Genomic DNA, 15,984 nt, shown 5'->3' with positions numbered 1-15,984 from the left:
CAAAGAAGGTTCCACTTGACTTTTTTTTTAAACCTGCAAAAGACCATTACTAAATCTTCTGCAGCCTGACTATCTAGTCTGTGTGCATAAATCAGTTGCACCTAACAGTGTCTGAATGCATCCTATTTAAATTCCTTTCAATGATGCAATCAGCTAATTTTTGCCATCCAGAAGGAGTTATAGCATGAACATCCTGCTTTCTAATGTACATCACAACCAATAACAATGCCAGGCAAATAGAAATTGTGTTCTGTCACCAAGCACTCATAGGCTATGGCATACTATATTTTCTGTCTGTGGTAGCAACTTCTATGACTTACGTATAGATCCATCTGCTTTTTTCTAGAATGTAGGGGCAGGTTACATGTATAATGGTGTTTGCTTTTGTGTGTTGCCAATATTGCAGATGTCTGAGTGGCTGCATGTGTCTCAAACTATATGCAGTAATATATGGATGTATGAATTAATTATTTTTTCCTTCTATTTTAAAATAGAATGCTACCGACAGCTCTTCTAATTCTTCTCAAAAAAGGGAACAGCCTCTGCGGATACTAGCGTCTCCCACATCCTGCGAACATCGCAGAATTTGCACTCACGGTCACATTCACGACCAGTATAGCTCTGACCACTACCAACTAGAACAAGTGAGCTTCTTATTAATTGCGGCTTACTTAAAGGGATACTGTGAGAAAGTTCAAGCATCAAGTTCTTAAATAATCTAATATTAAGAGACTTATGAATTTTGTTTTAAAAGTTTTCACTGGAAAAGGAGGTTGGGGTTTGTTTGGGTTTTTTTTAATTGGAATTTGAACATTCACTTGTGCTGGCTGCAACAGACAACTGCAGCATTGAGCTGGCATGTGGATTTTCAACCTGGGGCTCTGTTCCTGTGGTGGTTACAAATATGTTGCGGGGGGGGGGGGGGGGGGGGGGGGGGGGGGGGGGGGGGGGTGGGGGGGGGGGGGGGGAACGGGACGGGACAGGGAGCGTAGTGAGCAACATGCCTTTCCTTATGTCTAGATGGGATGCAGGTTCTGAAGCTATTTTCTGTTGCAACGTAGAGTCACAGCATGTACGAGGTTGTTACCACCATGCTAATTCAGAAAGTGAGGCACAGTATAAAGTGAAAGTGGTTTATCTATTTTGTTAATCAAAGCTTAGTAGCATACAAAAAAGAAAAGAAAATTAAGTTAATTTTATCATTTTAATAATGTGCATGATCAAGAGAAATAAAAAAAAAAAAACTAAGAAAACACTGATTAAAATTTCTTTCCCAAATGCACTAATGATGCTTAGTAGCACTTGATCAAAAATGTCAAAAGCCTCTGCCAGTCATTGATAGAAAAATAAACTGTTTGCCTTTCTCCAGCAGTCAATACAAAGGTCCTATCGACACGTCAGCTTTCCAGATGATGATGAGGAGATAGTGCGCATTAACCCTCGGGAAAAGATTTGGATGACAGGTTATGAGGACTACCGCCAGCCCCGGTCACAAGGGAAGTACATCGACACTGATGATGTGGACTCGTACGTACGTTTTGCCAAAAGTGATGCCTCAAAACATGATTACAATTATCCTTATGTAGACAGCTCAGACTTTGACCTGGTGAAGATATAAAGGGTGCTGTGATAAAGACTCAGCCTGTCAAGTTCAAACCAAGACGGAAAGAAGATGGCGAGAGATCGCGGTGCGTGTATTGCAGGGACATATTCAATCATGAGGAAAACAGGCGGGGTCAGTGTCAGGACGCACCAGACCGCGTCAGAAGTTGCATCCATCGAGTCAGCTGTATGTGGTGTGCGGACAGTAATGCTCTATCACTGTATGTCTGATCCAGAAGGAGACTATACAGACCCTTGTTCATGTGACACCAGTGATGAAAAGTTTTGCCTCCGGTGGATGGCCCTTATCGCCTTGTCCTTCTTTGCCCCATGTATGTGCTGTTACTTGCCCCTTCGGGCTTGTTACCACTGTGGGGTTATGTGCAGGTGCTGTGGTGGGAAACACAAAGCAGCTGGATGACTACACACAAGTTTAAATTGTGTTATGCTTTCCTGTAGTTAAGGAGCACGTTGGTTTGGAGCATTCAAATCCTTTATATTTTGATGCAGCCTGTGTGCCCAACAGAGTCCAGAAACCACTTGGATCATTTATGTTTGGTTTTCCAGGGGCCACTCTGCATCAATTTGCTCTTCAAGTGTTCTAACAAACTAACCTACAGCATAGACTTTTGTATTATTAATCTGTAATCGAACAGAATGTCGTGTACATGTTATATTTTTTCAGTTAAAAGGACTCTGAGATATGAACTGTGGATGGTGGTGGATTTTAGAACATCTCTAATGTGGATCTGTCATGCCGTAGCTTGCCTTGAGCAGTACCATCTACACCTAGCAAGCATTGGCACTTTGAGAAATGTAGTGTAATGGAATGAAATCCCACCCAGAAAGTATTTTAACCTGCGATCAGTTATTGTATGTATAGAAGGTGTTCTAGTAACAAACTTGTACCACAACACAGTATTGCTATCACTGTTTGTTTTTTAAAGCCAAAATATTCATGTAAGCTGCAGTTTCTCTTTAGAGTCCATAATCATTTCTTTTGGCAAACATCTTAAATTATTTCTCTGATGTTAAATTTCAAATATTAAGTGAATATGGGAAATGAGCCTTAATTTCAGTTAACTTTTGAGAATCTGATAGTCATCCAAACTGCATTTATTTCAGACCAATACTTGAAAGGGAAATTTAAATTTAGGCTTTTTTCTTAAATAATTTTGCAAATAAAACGTTAGTTTTGGAATTCTACATAACGGAAAGGAACTTTTCATTACCCTGCTATGTCTTTATTTGAGAATAAAACACTAATATTTCAGCTCAATAAAAATTCTTCTCGTTGTTATGCAAAGAATTATTAACAAGATAGCCAGTGCAACCACAAAAGTAGTAGCATAATCCATTGTGATTTTGAGAAACATTGAGCAAGTGGTGGATTATGCAGAAAAATAATAATTTTAAATTCAATTTTGTTCTATAGAATAAACACATGTGCATGAGAATTTTACATTCACAATGAAATCCAGATGTTAGAGTAACTCGGAATATGTATTTAAAATAAAAAGCCTACATGTAATTATCACTCCCGTTTCCTGACTAAGGACCTGACCCTGCAAATGCTTATGCATGTGCTACTTTTATACATGTGAGTGGTCCCATTGACTTTAGAAGCACTTACTCACATGTGTAAAGTTCCTCATATGAGTAAGTGTTTGCGGGATTGGGGCCTAAGTGTCTCCTACACCCTTCTCCTCCCAGCTCACCACCCAGATATTGAAAGTGGATCCAGAGGGTTGTGTTATGCATACAGCAAGATGAGAATACTTTAAAAAAAAAATGTTACTGTCATGTCTTGTGTACAAGGCTTGTAATTAGCTGGGAAAAGAGTATTTTTCTATTATATTACAAGGAATAGCCAAATAATTTTTATTAAAAAAAAAAAAGATTTAGATCAGTTAGCTATAACTAGCATAGTACAATCTGAATATTTTGAGGCAGCTAGGGATTGGCTTGTCAAAGCTGGCACTGCTGTTCCTGCCATAATTTTTTTCTGCAGTAAATTGCCAGTGGGTGCATGCCCCTTCCCTCCCTCTTATTGCACATTGACATCAGTCTTAAAGGAAAGGAACTTTTTATTTTTGCCAAATAGATTTAAGAAATGCTTGCCATTCTTTCGAGTTGGAATGTTCCAACAGTTCCGCTGAGAGTTAATCACAGCTTTTTGTAAACCATCCGTTAATTATGCAACGTGCTTATACACTGTAGAGTTTGGTAAACTTAATTTGCAGCAGTTGCTGGGTTTAGGTTCAAAAAAATTGAATGATGATAGAAAGGGATCGATTTTTTGCTCTTGGTGTAACGTGTCTGGGTTCACTGAGTGAAATACAAATTTTTCGTGCCTGATCGCAAATGACAAATCTCTCAATGGTGTCTAGTAAACATCAAGCCAGCCTCAAAAAGATGTGATGGAACAATCTTTATTTGCAAGTTGTTTCATGTAAACAAACATCTGTAAGGTCTTGCCTCTACAAAGCACAACACTACGAAGAGATCTTACAGTTTTTTGTCAAGTCTCTATTAAGTGCCCCTATTTATTTAACTAAACCAGACATACTCCAAGCCTTTATGTATGTCTTCTTTTTAAAAATCCCTCTTCCCGACCCCTCTTGGTTTTTGTAATACTTGTAGATCTTGCTACGCATTTTCTTTGGATTGTGAAGGCAATGGTGTAAGGGCACAATGGTAGAAAATGGAGGCGTTATTTGTAAATATTTCTCATTGGTCTCCACACTGCAGCTGAACAGTGTGTAGTGTTTTCCCAGTCAGCTTTGCAATACTGACATCAATCATTTGAGAGTCATTCTCCAGATTTTATTTTTGTATCTGTGGTAACAAAACATTAACCAAAATTTGTTTCGGTTGTGAAGAGGTTTTTTCCAAGCTATTGCTCACATTAACAAATGAAAGTGCCTGAAGCCTACATCCATAATGTATCTGTATACTAAAAGTTAAAACCCTGTTGTATTGATTTTTTTATAAGCCTTTTTACCTCTGTGTAAAAAATATATATACAAGTGTATGATGTACATTTTAGTTAACTTTTTTTATTGTTTCTAATATGTATGATCAGCGTAGTCCATGTAAATATAAATACATCGTATCAAAATGCTGCTGCTTATATTATTTGCAAATCTGGAAATGAGATAGAGACAGCATTGTTATTAATACGGGTGACACAAAAGAGAAAACTGCTCATGGGAGGGGAGGGGATAAAGGAAGAATTTTTTTTTTTTTTTTTAAGCCAGGTGTCAATTGATGTCAATTCCTCCAGTTAGCATGGGATTTTTGATTGTATTCAGCATTGGCCTAAATCTGCATCCAGTGAGGTCAATGGGGATTTTTTCCTCTTGGGCACCTGATGCTCTATTATAACTGAGTTGTTCCTCATTTTCCAAGTATGGAGTTTCCTCTCCCTCTAGTCTAGAGTGACAATGTACTGCCAGCAGGTGGAGCTGTTCAGAGACTTGGCTGTCTCCCAGTGTCTCATCTCCACTCAAAGAAGCAGGAGATTCCCCTAGGACTCTCATCTTTGTGTCCCTAGGCTTCCCATTGTGTTTGGTTTTGATTTTTCTGTAGCAGGCCCAATTAAGATCATAGGAATTCTGGGTCTCCAGCACTGTGAAGCATGGCAGCCTTGGCTGCCTCTCAACAGCAGCAATGGTGGCAGGCAAGCTTTGAACTTTTTGGGGTGGAAATTCAGACGTAGGATCTGGCGTCTTGGAAGCAACAAGCTAGAGGTCCTTGGCTGGGTTTGGGGCTATTTGCTGTTCTGACTGAGGTGAAATACTGCATCCAGGAGTGTCACTAAGAAGCTGGTAAGTTAGAAGGTTATGGAAGATCCACATCACAGGAACACCCCACCACCACCCTTTTCAGACTGCCTCGGTAGCCAGATTTTTACCCCAATAATTCCAGGAAGGGGCTTTGTCCCGTCCTGGCTGATCTCTCCAATATCCTGGGACAGACGTGACTACAAGACCACTGTCGGGGGTAGCCGTCTTAGTCTGCATCTACAAAAACAACAAGGAGTCTCGTGGCATCTTAAAGACTAAGAGATTTAAATCTGTTAGTCTTTAAGGTGCCACCAGACTCCTTGTTGTTTTTACAAGACCACTGCATATACCAAAATAGCTGGAATCTGCAGGTAGAAGATTTTCTCGTTCCAGTTTGGCCTAGCTAGCCATCCTGTTGAGCCTGACAGCTTTCATCTAAGCGACACTGCTGAGTATCTAGTTGCTCCTACCATCAGCCTGCCAGTTTCAGTGGACAATCAGAAAGGCTACGATCTGATGCTAAAATCGCATCGTTGAGAGAGGAGAGCACATCATTTTGTAAAGGTGTTTTTAAAACCACTTCAGCAAGGCTTTAAAGCTCATAGAGCATTACTGCATGACTAAGGGGCTTCTGAACTGGGCTCACATAGAATAGAATCATAGAACTGGAAGAGACCTTGAGAGATCATCTAGTCCAGTCCCCTGCACTTGTTGCAGGACTAAGGATTATCTAGACCATCCCTGACACGTGTTTGTCCAACCTGCACGTAAAAATCCCCAATGATGGAGATTCCACCGCCTCCCTAGGCAATTTATTCAACTGCTTAACCACTCTGATGGGAAGTTTTTTCTAATGTCCAACCTAAACCGCCCTTGCTGCAATTTAGGCCCATTGCTTCTTGTCCTATCCTCAGAGGCTAAGAAAAATAAATTTTCTTCCTCTTCCTTGTAAAAACCTTTTACATACTTGAAAACTGTTATCATGTCCCCCCTTCAGTCTTCTCTTCTCCAGCCTAAACAAACCCAATTTTTTCAATCTTCCCTCATAGGTCATGTTTTCTACACCTTTAATTATTTTTGTTGCTCTTCTCTGGACTTTCTACAATTTGTCCACATCTTTCCTGAAATGTGGCACCCAGAACTGGACACAATACTCCAGTTGAGGCCTAATCAGTGTGGAGTAGAGCAGAAGAATTACTTCTCGTGTCTTGCTTACAATACTCCTGCTAATACATCCCAGAATGATGTTTGTTTTTTTTGCAACAAGGTTACACTGTTGACTCATATTTAACTTGTGATCCACTCTGACCCCCAGATCCCTTTCCGCAGTACTCCTTCCTAGGCAGTCATTTCCCATTTTGTATATGTGTAACTGATTGTTCCTTCCTAAGTGGAGGACTTTGCATTTATCCTTATTGAATTTCATCCTGTTTACTTCAGACCATTTCTCGTTTGTCCAGATCAGTTTGAATTTTAATCCTGTCTTCCAAAGCACTTGCAACCCCTCTCAGCTTGGTATCGTCCGCAAACTTTATAAGTGTACTCTCTATGCCATTTTCTAAATCATTGATGAAGATATCGAACAGAACTGGACCCAGAATCAATCCCTGCAGGACCCCACTCATTATGCCCTTCCAGCATGACTGTGAACCACTGATATCTGCTCGCTGGGAACAATTTTCCAATCAGTTATGCACCCACCTTATAGTAGCTCCATCTATGCTGTATTTCCCTAGTTTGTTTATGAACAGGTCATGTGAGACAGTATCAAAAGCCTTACTGAATTCAAGATATACCACATCTACCACAGTACCACTTCCCCCTCCCATCCACAAGGCTTGTTACCCTGTCAAAGAAAGCTATCAGGTTGCTTTGACACACTTACGTCCACTCCCCCAAATCATCCCTTGTTTTTCTGAAGGGCGGGCCACAGACTGGGACAGCAGCAAAAGCTGTAGCTGTGGAAACAGCATTCTTTACAGCTGTGAGGCTGGGATGCCCAGTAGATTGGGGCCTTTGCCATTTCTGAGGTGGTCAGTTCATGCCTTCTGTGAGATGCCTTAGTGTACTATAACCAAAATAGCACCCCAAAAGGGTATAGAAGACAAAAAAAAGAGCAGAAGGGGAGTAAAAAAAATCTTGGTTTCCACTGTTTTTCTGCTTAGAACACAGCTTTCTTCCATAGCTTTCAAGCCTTCCAAATCAAATTAAAAATCCGTATCAGACTGATGGGCTCAAAACTACCTGAGAGAATCTCTCCATAGACTTTCAAGTTCCTCTCCTTCCTTGGGAAAAGTAAACAGGCAATTGCAGGCTTTATTTCACCAGAAACAATTACTCCTTTTTCTGAGAACTATTTGTGTGTGAGAGAGAGTGCAGGGAGAGGAGGTTCATTCAAGACACTGGCTGGCTGGGAGAGAACAGACAAGTTCTGCCCAGTACTGTTTCTCTCCAGGCTGAATGACAATGTGCAAAGCCCATTTCTGCATGAAGTTCAGACCATTCTGTTAAACTTCGCTTCAGGAGTGGAGCCCATCCTCATGTGCCAATTTGCCAGTGCTACCTGCACTTTGCCTTTGGCTTCTCCCCCGTCCTTGGCTTAACAGTCTATCAATATATTTGATGTCCAGTCTATGACTGAAAGCTCATAGATGACTTGATGGCCCACTGATACAAAATCTCTGTACATACAGACTGGGCCTTCCAACTGTTTAAGTCCCTTGCCTTCATCTATTTTCAGTGGTGTTAAAATAATAATAATATATGGAGATATACCTATCTCATAGAGCTGGAAGGGACCCTGAAAGGTCATTGAGTTTAGCCCCCTGCCTTCACTAGCAGGACCAAGGACTGATTTTCCCCCAGATCCCTAAGTGGCCCCTGCAAGGATTGAACTCACAACCCTGGGTTTAGCAGGCCAATGCTCAAACCACTGAGGTATTCCCCCCCGGTGTTCCCTAGTGTCCTCTCAATCAGGATCTGGCCTGCCATTGGACATTCTATCAGACATTACTGGTTCTAGTACAGTTGCCTAAGAAAATATTTCACAGTTTGTATTTCTTCTGGGAACTCCCCAAGTACTCCACTTACTTTGAGACAAGTGATTGGATTAAAATCTATTCTGTGTTGGTGATGTACTGCTGTATTCTACACACGTTCCTGATTGTTCATGGAATTTCTAGAATCAGGAACCAGATTCTTTTCTGCATCACTGAGGGAGCTTTAATGGGCCCTATTCAATTCAAGGTAAATGGTTGTCCCAAGAAGCTCATCAGAACAACTTCCTACAGTAGCAATCAGCTAAAAAGTGGCTTTTCTCTCTCAAGATTTCCTCTGAATTTGGTTGCCATTCACATAAGAAGCAACCAATAGTGCCCCCTCAGGGCATACTGGCCCTTTGAGGCTGGAGTACACATTAAAAATCCTGAATGAAGCAAGGGAAATTTTCTTGCTCCTAGAGCGGGAAGTTTTGTTGATTTATTACTAAGTTTCTTTACAGTAGTGCCCACTGTATGCTGGGTGTTTACCAAGCCCTCACTAAGGATAGTAAGAGCAGCCTATAGGTCACCTGACTAAGCAGATGCCAGTTGGATATATGAGAATAAAACGTTATTCTATGTTGCTTTTCATTCCTAGATCTCAAAGTGCTCTACTGATGAGGTCAGTATAATTATCGCTATTTTAGTGATGGAAAAACTGAGGGACAGGGAGGGAAGTGACTTGCCTAAGGTCACCCAGCAAAGCAGTAGCTGTGAATTGAACCCAGTTTTCCTGAGTCCTAATCCAGTGCCCGAGCCACTAGGCCACACTGCCTAAAACTGTGGAGTCCACAAGCAGTTATCAGTTATGGTGGCCCAGGCACCCATAGTCTCTGACTCCTAAATATGTTAGCTAAGCATCTTTGAAGCTCCTGGTCTGCAGGTAATTTCTATTCCCTACAGACCTACAGCACTTGAGTTTCTTCTCAAAACCTCTCCGTTTACAGGAGAATATTCAGGATCGTTTGTGGATTTCCTGCTCAGATCTAGAAACTGTCCCCAAATCTGGGCATTTCAAGACTCATTGTGTCTCACCCAGAGAGATATTGGCGTTGCTCTTTATTGGAGCTGAGTCTTGTTGCCTACTCCACTTCTTACCCTTTTGTGTAGCACCCAAGACACTGTCAGGAGAGTGGTAGAATGATGTGATGCTTTAGGTAATCTCTGAACCTTCTTTTTTTAAATATATGGAGGGATTTTCCCTGTACTTTCTATCAAAATACTGTCCCCATTAGCAATTGCACTGGCCAGGAGAGGAACTAATTTGGAGGTCTTACCCATCTGCAGTCCTTATGTGCAATTTTTATCTCAGATGAGGTGATTCTGAGGCCTGCACCTTGCATATGGTGGGGGAAGGGAGAAGAAAAGCAAAAGTTAAACAATAAAAGTTCATCTGCAGATAAAAACTGGTTTTCCTCTTGGCTCAGTTTTTTATTGATGATTGTTTTGGAGACTGGTTTTACTGCTGGCTACTGCCCAGTTGTAAAAGATCACAGAGCACCCAATGCTCACAAGGGAGAAAAGTCAATTTGACTTATGGTAAATTTTTCTTTCTCTGAAGTGGGCACTTTGTTACTCTGAGAGACGTGACCTAGGGCATCCTCTAATTGGGGAAATATTTAAATCCTTCCTTTTTTCCCCCTTAGAAAGAGGGAGAGATGGAGACATCTTGGGATTCTTCTTCAAGCAATGGTCCCTATATGTATTCCAAAAGCAGGTGCGCATGTGCGTCATGCGCCGGAGCTGTACATTTTTCCTCAGCTGTGGCCGTTGACCTGCACGGTCAACATATATCACCACGTGTTCCATGAGAGGTTATAGGAGGCTATTTGGGGCAACACTCCCACAGCTCCCTCTTACCGCATGGTGGGAGGTGGAATCCTCTCTTCGCACTTGTAGCCTGTATGAGAACAACAGTCCTTTGTAAATAGATAGTTCTGCTTATTTACAGAAGTAAGAAGAAGTTACTTTGTGTATATAGTAGCCCTGCATGGGCCCCCCCCAACCCCTTCAGGGGATTATACCCCATGTCCCAGGGTTCAAGAACTGCACCTCATGCTCTCACTCATTTTCCATGAGCGACGAGCACATGCGCTAACTCTACTGCCTAAGCAAGACCCACCTTGTCTCCTGCTGCAATATCTGCAAGTCCTTCCCATCAAGGACCAGTGACATTCGACTTCTGCACCTCTGCAAGTTCCTCATGGCAGAGGCCCTATGACCTCGTGCGGAGTCTGATCCTGGACCATCAGTGCCCTCTCTCAGCTCTGCAGACGCCTACACCAGCGGATGAGCCACTCCTTAGCAGCGACCCACCTCAACCGGTCATGGTACTGACCGCACTGACAGCTCCGCCACTTCCAGAGGCTTCTTCAGACTCAGAGGGCTTCTTGGCGGAAGCGCCATCCTTCTCCCCGGTCTCCTAGTGTAGTACGGACGCCCGGGCGCGCCCATCTTTTCTGATGCATTATGCTCCGGGCCTGCCTGGCTGGTACCTGTATCCTTGGGGCCCATAGTACCATCAGAATCCAGTCTAGTGACACCACTGGCCTGCATGGGACCCTTATCATTGGCCATACCCACCATCAGCACCACTGGTACCATCAGCACCGACAAAAGCCTCCTCTTCTCCGGACAAGGCCCTGATTTCACCAACCCTCTCACCTCCTGACAATCACCACCAGTACCAGGAGCTGCTACAGAGGGTGGCCCTCGACATGGGCATCACCCTGGAGGAGGTCCAGGGCCAATCTGACCAGCTGCTGGACATTCTCCAGCCTCGGGGACCGACGCGTATAGCTCTGCCCATTCACGATGCCATTCTGCAACCCATACAAGGGATGTGGCACATGCCGGCATCCTGCGCCACTACGCCCAAGAGGGTGGAACGCAGGTACTTTGTGATGGCTAAGGGGGCTGAATTCTGTTCTCCCACACACACCCCAGCCTCGCTGGTCGTGCACGCGGCCATGGAACAGGCATGCCAGCACTCTTCCACCTCCACCCCCGCAGATAAGGCAGCAAGGCACCTGGACCTCATGAGCCGCAAACTCTATTCCTCCATTCCCGTGGAGTTCTTGGGGGATGTCCCGCATGACAAGCGCCAGCAGTTCCAAGCCCTGCTGGACAAGGGCTGCCTGACGACCAAGATCAGCCTCTAGGCCATGGTAGATGCAGCAGACACATCATTCCACTCCCTGGCCACGGGGTGGCAATGAGATGTGAAGCATGGCTCTAGTCATCCAGTTTTCCCAGGGAGGTCCAATCTGCTTTCCAGGACCTCCCTTTTGATGAAGACAAGCTATTTGCCACAAAAACAGACAAAACCCTGCATTCACTGAAGGACTCATGGGCAACCCTCCAATCCCTTGGGATCTACACCCCCACCCTCTGCTACCGGCAGTCTAAGCCACAGTTCCAGCCATGCCCTACCCGCTGCCAACCCACCTACACCGGGTACCAGGAGCCAGCCCGCCAGCACCCCCAGCTATTGGCCATTGCCACCTCCACCACCAACAGAAGGCCCAATTTTGACCTGACAGTTGAGAGCTGTGAACCCCCTACATCACTGGCTGCAGCCCCCTATGCCACCTTTGGGGACTGTCTCGCCCTATTCGCCCACCACTGGGGCAAGATCACCACAGATCGCAGGGTATTGGAGATCGTATGACAGAGCTACTCAATAGAATTCCTCACCTTCCCATCTCCCCAGGCCCTCCTCGTTCCCCTCCCCTCCCCCGGCTGTCTCCAGGGAGCCCCGCCCAAAACACCCTTCTTCAACATGAGGCGGACACCCTCCTCAGGAAGGGTGCTATTGAACCCAGGCCGTCCCCTTCATCGATAGGGGCTTCTACTCCCCATACTTTCTCATCCCAAAGGAGGACGGGGGCCTGTGCCCTAGCCTTAATCTCTGCTTACTCAACACTTTCATCAGAAAGACCAAGTTCCGTTTGGTGACGCTTGCATCCATCATTCCCTCCCTCCCCTGAGGGGGCACGGTTCGCAGCCCTCGACATGAAAGACACATACTTCTGTATCAACATCCATCCCACCGCAAATTCCTCTGCCTCCGTGTGGGTGATATTCAGGGTCCTTCCATTCGGCATCGCCACAGCCCCCCAGAGTCTTCACCAAGGTCTTTGTGGTCATAGCAGCCCACCTTTGCCAGTGGGGGCACTTTGTATCCCCCTACCTGGCAGATTGGCTGCTGATGGCTCCGTCTCTCGCCAAAGTGGTGACAGCAGTCACAGCCCTCCACTTGCTTCTCGCCTCACTGGGCATCTCTGTCAACAAGGAGAAATCTGTGCTCCTCTCGACCCAGACGATCCACTTCATCAGAGCGCACCTGGACTCTGTCGCAGTGTGAGCCTTCCTCCCGGCAGACCACTTTGCCACCCTCACTTCCCTCATGAAGACCCTGCCCCACAACCCGTGCATGACGGTGCGCCGTTGTCTCTGTCTCCTCGGCCGCATGGCGATGCTGCCTGCACGCCTCCATATGCACTGCCTACAGCTGTGGCTCCTCTCGGTCTGCAGGCTCCACATCACCCACCCTCATCCTTGATTGTCCCCAGCTGGGTCAACTCCTCTATTACCTGGTGGATTGATCCTACCAAAGTGATCCAAGGCACCCCATTTGTCACCTCTATCCCCACGGCCACCCTCACCACAGATGCCTCCCTGGCAGGGTGGGGAGCACACTTGGCCAGCCATGCTGCACAGGGGAAGTGGACTCCCAAGGAGGCATGCATGCATGTGAACATACCGGAGCTGCACGTGGTCTGCCAGGCCTGCCACACGTTCCTGTCTCTGCTCTGCGACCAACATGGCCAGATCCTCTTGGATAACACCACCGCCATGGCGTACATAAACAGAGAGGACGGTACTAGATGCCAGTCACTCTGCACAGAGGCCATCTGCCTCTAGAACTGGTGTCTCTGCCACAGCATCGTGCCCCATGTGGCATACCTCCCAGGGGCGCAGAACTTCCTGGCGGACGCACTCGGCAAAACCTGGTACCTCAACCACGAGTGGGAACTCCACAATCCCTCTCTCTGCTCCATCTGCCATGCTTGGGGCACACTCCTTGGGGACCACTTTGTCACCCATGCAATCCACAAGTTCCCCCTCCTATTGCGCAAGGGTGACACCCTCCTTCTTCCATGATGCAATGTCCTTCGGTATGCTTTTCCTCCAGTTCCTCTCCTTCCCCAGGTCCTCCACAAGATCTGCTGATACCAAGTCAGGGTCATCCTGATGATAGCCCCACGCTGGTCCCAACAGTTCTGGTTTCCCAATGTACTCAGACTGTCGGCCCACTCACAGATCAGCCTCCCCACCCTGCTGGATGTTCTCACCCAGGATAATGGCAGGGTTCACCACCCCAACCCAACTGATGGGCTAGTTTTTGGGATAGGGCTCACATGTAGACAACGCCAGTACATCACCTGTCCACCATATCCTTACACACAGTAGGTGGCAGTCTATGAGGGCAACGCCGCCACCTCCCCCTCCATGCCATCTCCGTGCCTGTCATCATAAACTACCTCCTGGAGCTCAAGAACTCGGGCTTCACACTCAGCTCGTTTGCGTCCGCCTTGTGGCACTCAGCGCCTTCTTCCCTCCCATGGACGGTCGATTTTTACTCACCCTACCACTACCTGGTTTTTGAGGGGCCTGATGAGCTGCTTCCCACCCCATGCCCTCCCAGGACCTCAACCTCATGCTGTCTGCCCTCACCTGGCCTCCATTCAAACCACTGGCCACCAGGGGTGGCTCTAGCTTTTTCGCCGCCTAATTGCCGCCGAATCCATGGGACCGGCGGACGTCCCGCAGGCAATTCGCCAAAGGCTGCCTGACTGCCGCCCTCACAGGGACCGGCAGGGCGCTCCCCACGGCTTGCCATCCCAGGCACGCGCTTGGAGCGCTGGTGCCTCGAGCTGCTGCTGCTGGCCACATACTTCCTTGCCCACCTATCCATGAAGGTCCTCTTCCTGGTGGCCATCACTTCTGCCCGGCGGGTCAGCAAATTGGCAGCCATGATGGCGGATCCCCCCATATACAGTCTTCCATAAAGACAAGTTCTCCCAGCGCCTTCACCCTAAGTTCCTCCCAAATGTCCTCTCCGAGTTTCATCTCAACCAGTCCATCCACCTCCCGGCCTTCCATCCTAAACCGCACACCACTCCCACAGACAGGATGCTGCACTGCCCGGACATCCTCAGGGCACTGGCCTTCTACTTGGACAGGACTCATGCATTTCGCTCCCCAAGTGCATTACAGAATGCTATGTGCACTCCAACGTGACACCACCCAGCAGGATCACGGCACACTGCACGCAGTTGCACGCAGACACCTCCGCCTCGCTAGCAGACATCCTCTGGAATGAGATCTGCCGTGCAGCAATGTGGCGCTCCATTCTCACCTTCACAGTGCACTACACCATCGACCAATGGGCAGCCGCTGACACGACTGTGGGCTGGGCCATCCTGCCTTACCCATCGCATCCTCACACCCATTTCTGAGTGGATCATTGCTCCATACTCACCCACGTTTGGAATACGTATAGGGACCATCACTCGAAGAAGAGGAACCTGTAACTGTAGGTTCTTCAAGATGTGTGCTCCCTATTTGTATTCCAATACTCGTACACTTTCCCCTCTGCTGCGGGCTCTCTATGCAGCAGTAAGAGGGGGACTGGGGGTGTGTTGCCCCGCCTGGCCTCCTATAACCTCGCATGGAGCACACGGTGATGTAAGACGTCCATGTGGGTCAACAGACACTGCTGCAGAAAAGTGTCTGGCTCCGGCACATGGTGCGCATGCGCACGTGTATTTGGAATACAAATAGGGACCACACATCTCGAAGAATCTCCAGTTACAGGTAAGTAACCTCCTCTTCCTCATTTTGGGATCTTGCTTTGCCATACGTTTTTGTTTTTAAACAATAAATGAACTAGCAGATAAAAGATCAAGCCTGAATCTTGCCTGGAGATGGCTATGATCTTTCGTAATGTTTGTTAATCAGAATGTATAGAAACATTTGCCAGTATAGCCATCTTGGTTAGGGGTGTGATTTTTTTTTTAATGACATTTCTATACTGGGAAAAGCCCTTGTGTAGACACAGTTATGCTGCATAGTTTATTTCATTCAGTGAAACCAGTATAAGCCAGAACCAGCAAAAGAGTGCTGTGTCTACACTACGAGAGTTTGCCGGTATAGCTGTAACCACAACCATTTTCCAGTGTGGACTAGAGTGGCAATCAGGTCTCTGAACAGTACCATCGGCTGTTACTACATTGTGAAACTAGAAAGAGAGGTTTAAAAAAAAAAAAGAGAGCGGTGCCTCCATGCTTGGAAAAAGAAGAGGAATACTCAGATGTAATGGATCACAGGGTACCAAGTATTCACTTCAGAGACAGAAAAATTATGGGTAGGTGAGTAAATTGTACCTTTTGCCATTGAATTCAACGGGAGCAGAGTTAGGCTAACACTGAGCACTTTTGAAAATCCCAGCTGTTTTTTTCCGTAAACTAATATTGAAGAGTGAGAATTTA

At 46.0% G+C, this 15,984-nt stretch overlaps 1 protein-coding gene across 1 annotated transcript; it reads left to right on the top strand.

The window, feature by feature from the left end:
* Positions 1–494: 494 nt before the first annotated feature.
* Positions 495–4,723, top strand: LOC135979494 (sprouty-related, EVH1 domain-containing protein 2-like; the record flags this gene model as incomplete). Its single annotated transcript, XM_065579824.1, is given in 4 exon segments — positions 495–644; positions 1,370–1,610; positions 1,613–1,809; positions 1,811–4,723. Coding segments are annotated over 4 exon segments (801 nt in total), but the record flags the coding sequence as incomplete, so codon positions are not given.
* Positions 4,724–15,984: the final 11,261 nt, after the last annotated feature.

Source organism: Chrysemys picta, unplaced genomic scaffold (genome assembly GCF_011386835.1).
Source record: "Chrysemys picta bellii isolate R12L10 unplaced genomic scaffold, ASM1138683v2 scaf915, whole genome shotgun sequence".
NCBI lineage: Eukaryota > Metazoa > Chordata > Testudines > Emydidae > Chrysemys > Chrysemys picta.
Note: the sequence above shows the minus strand (reverse complement) of the source record. Positions and strands in the feature narration are given on the sequence as shown.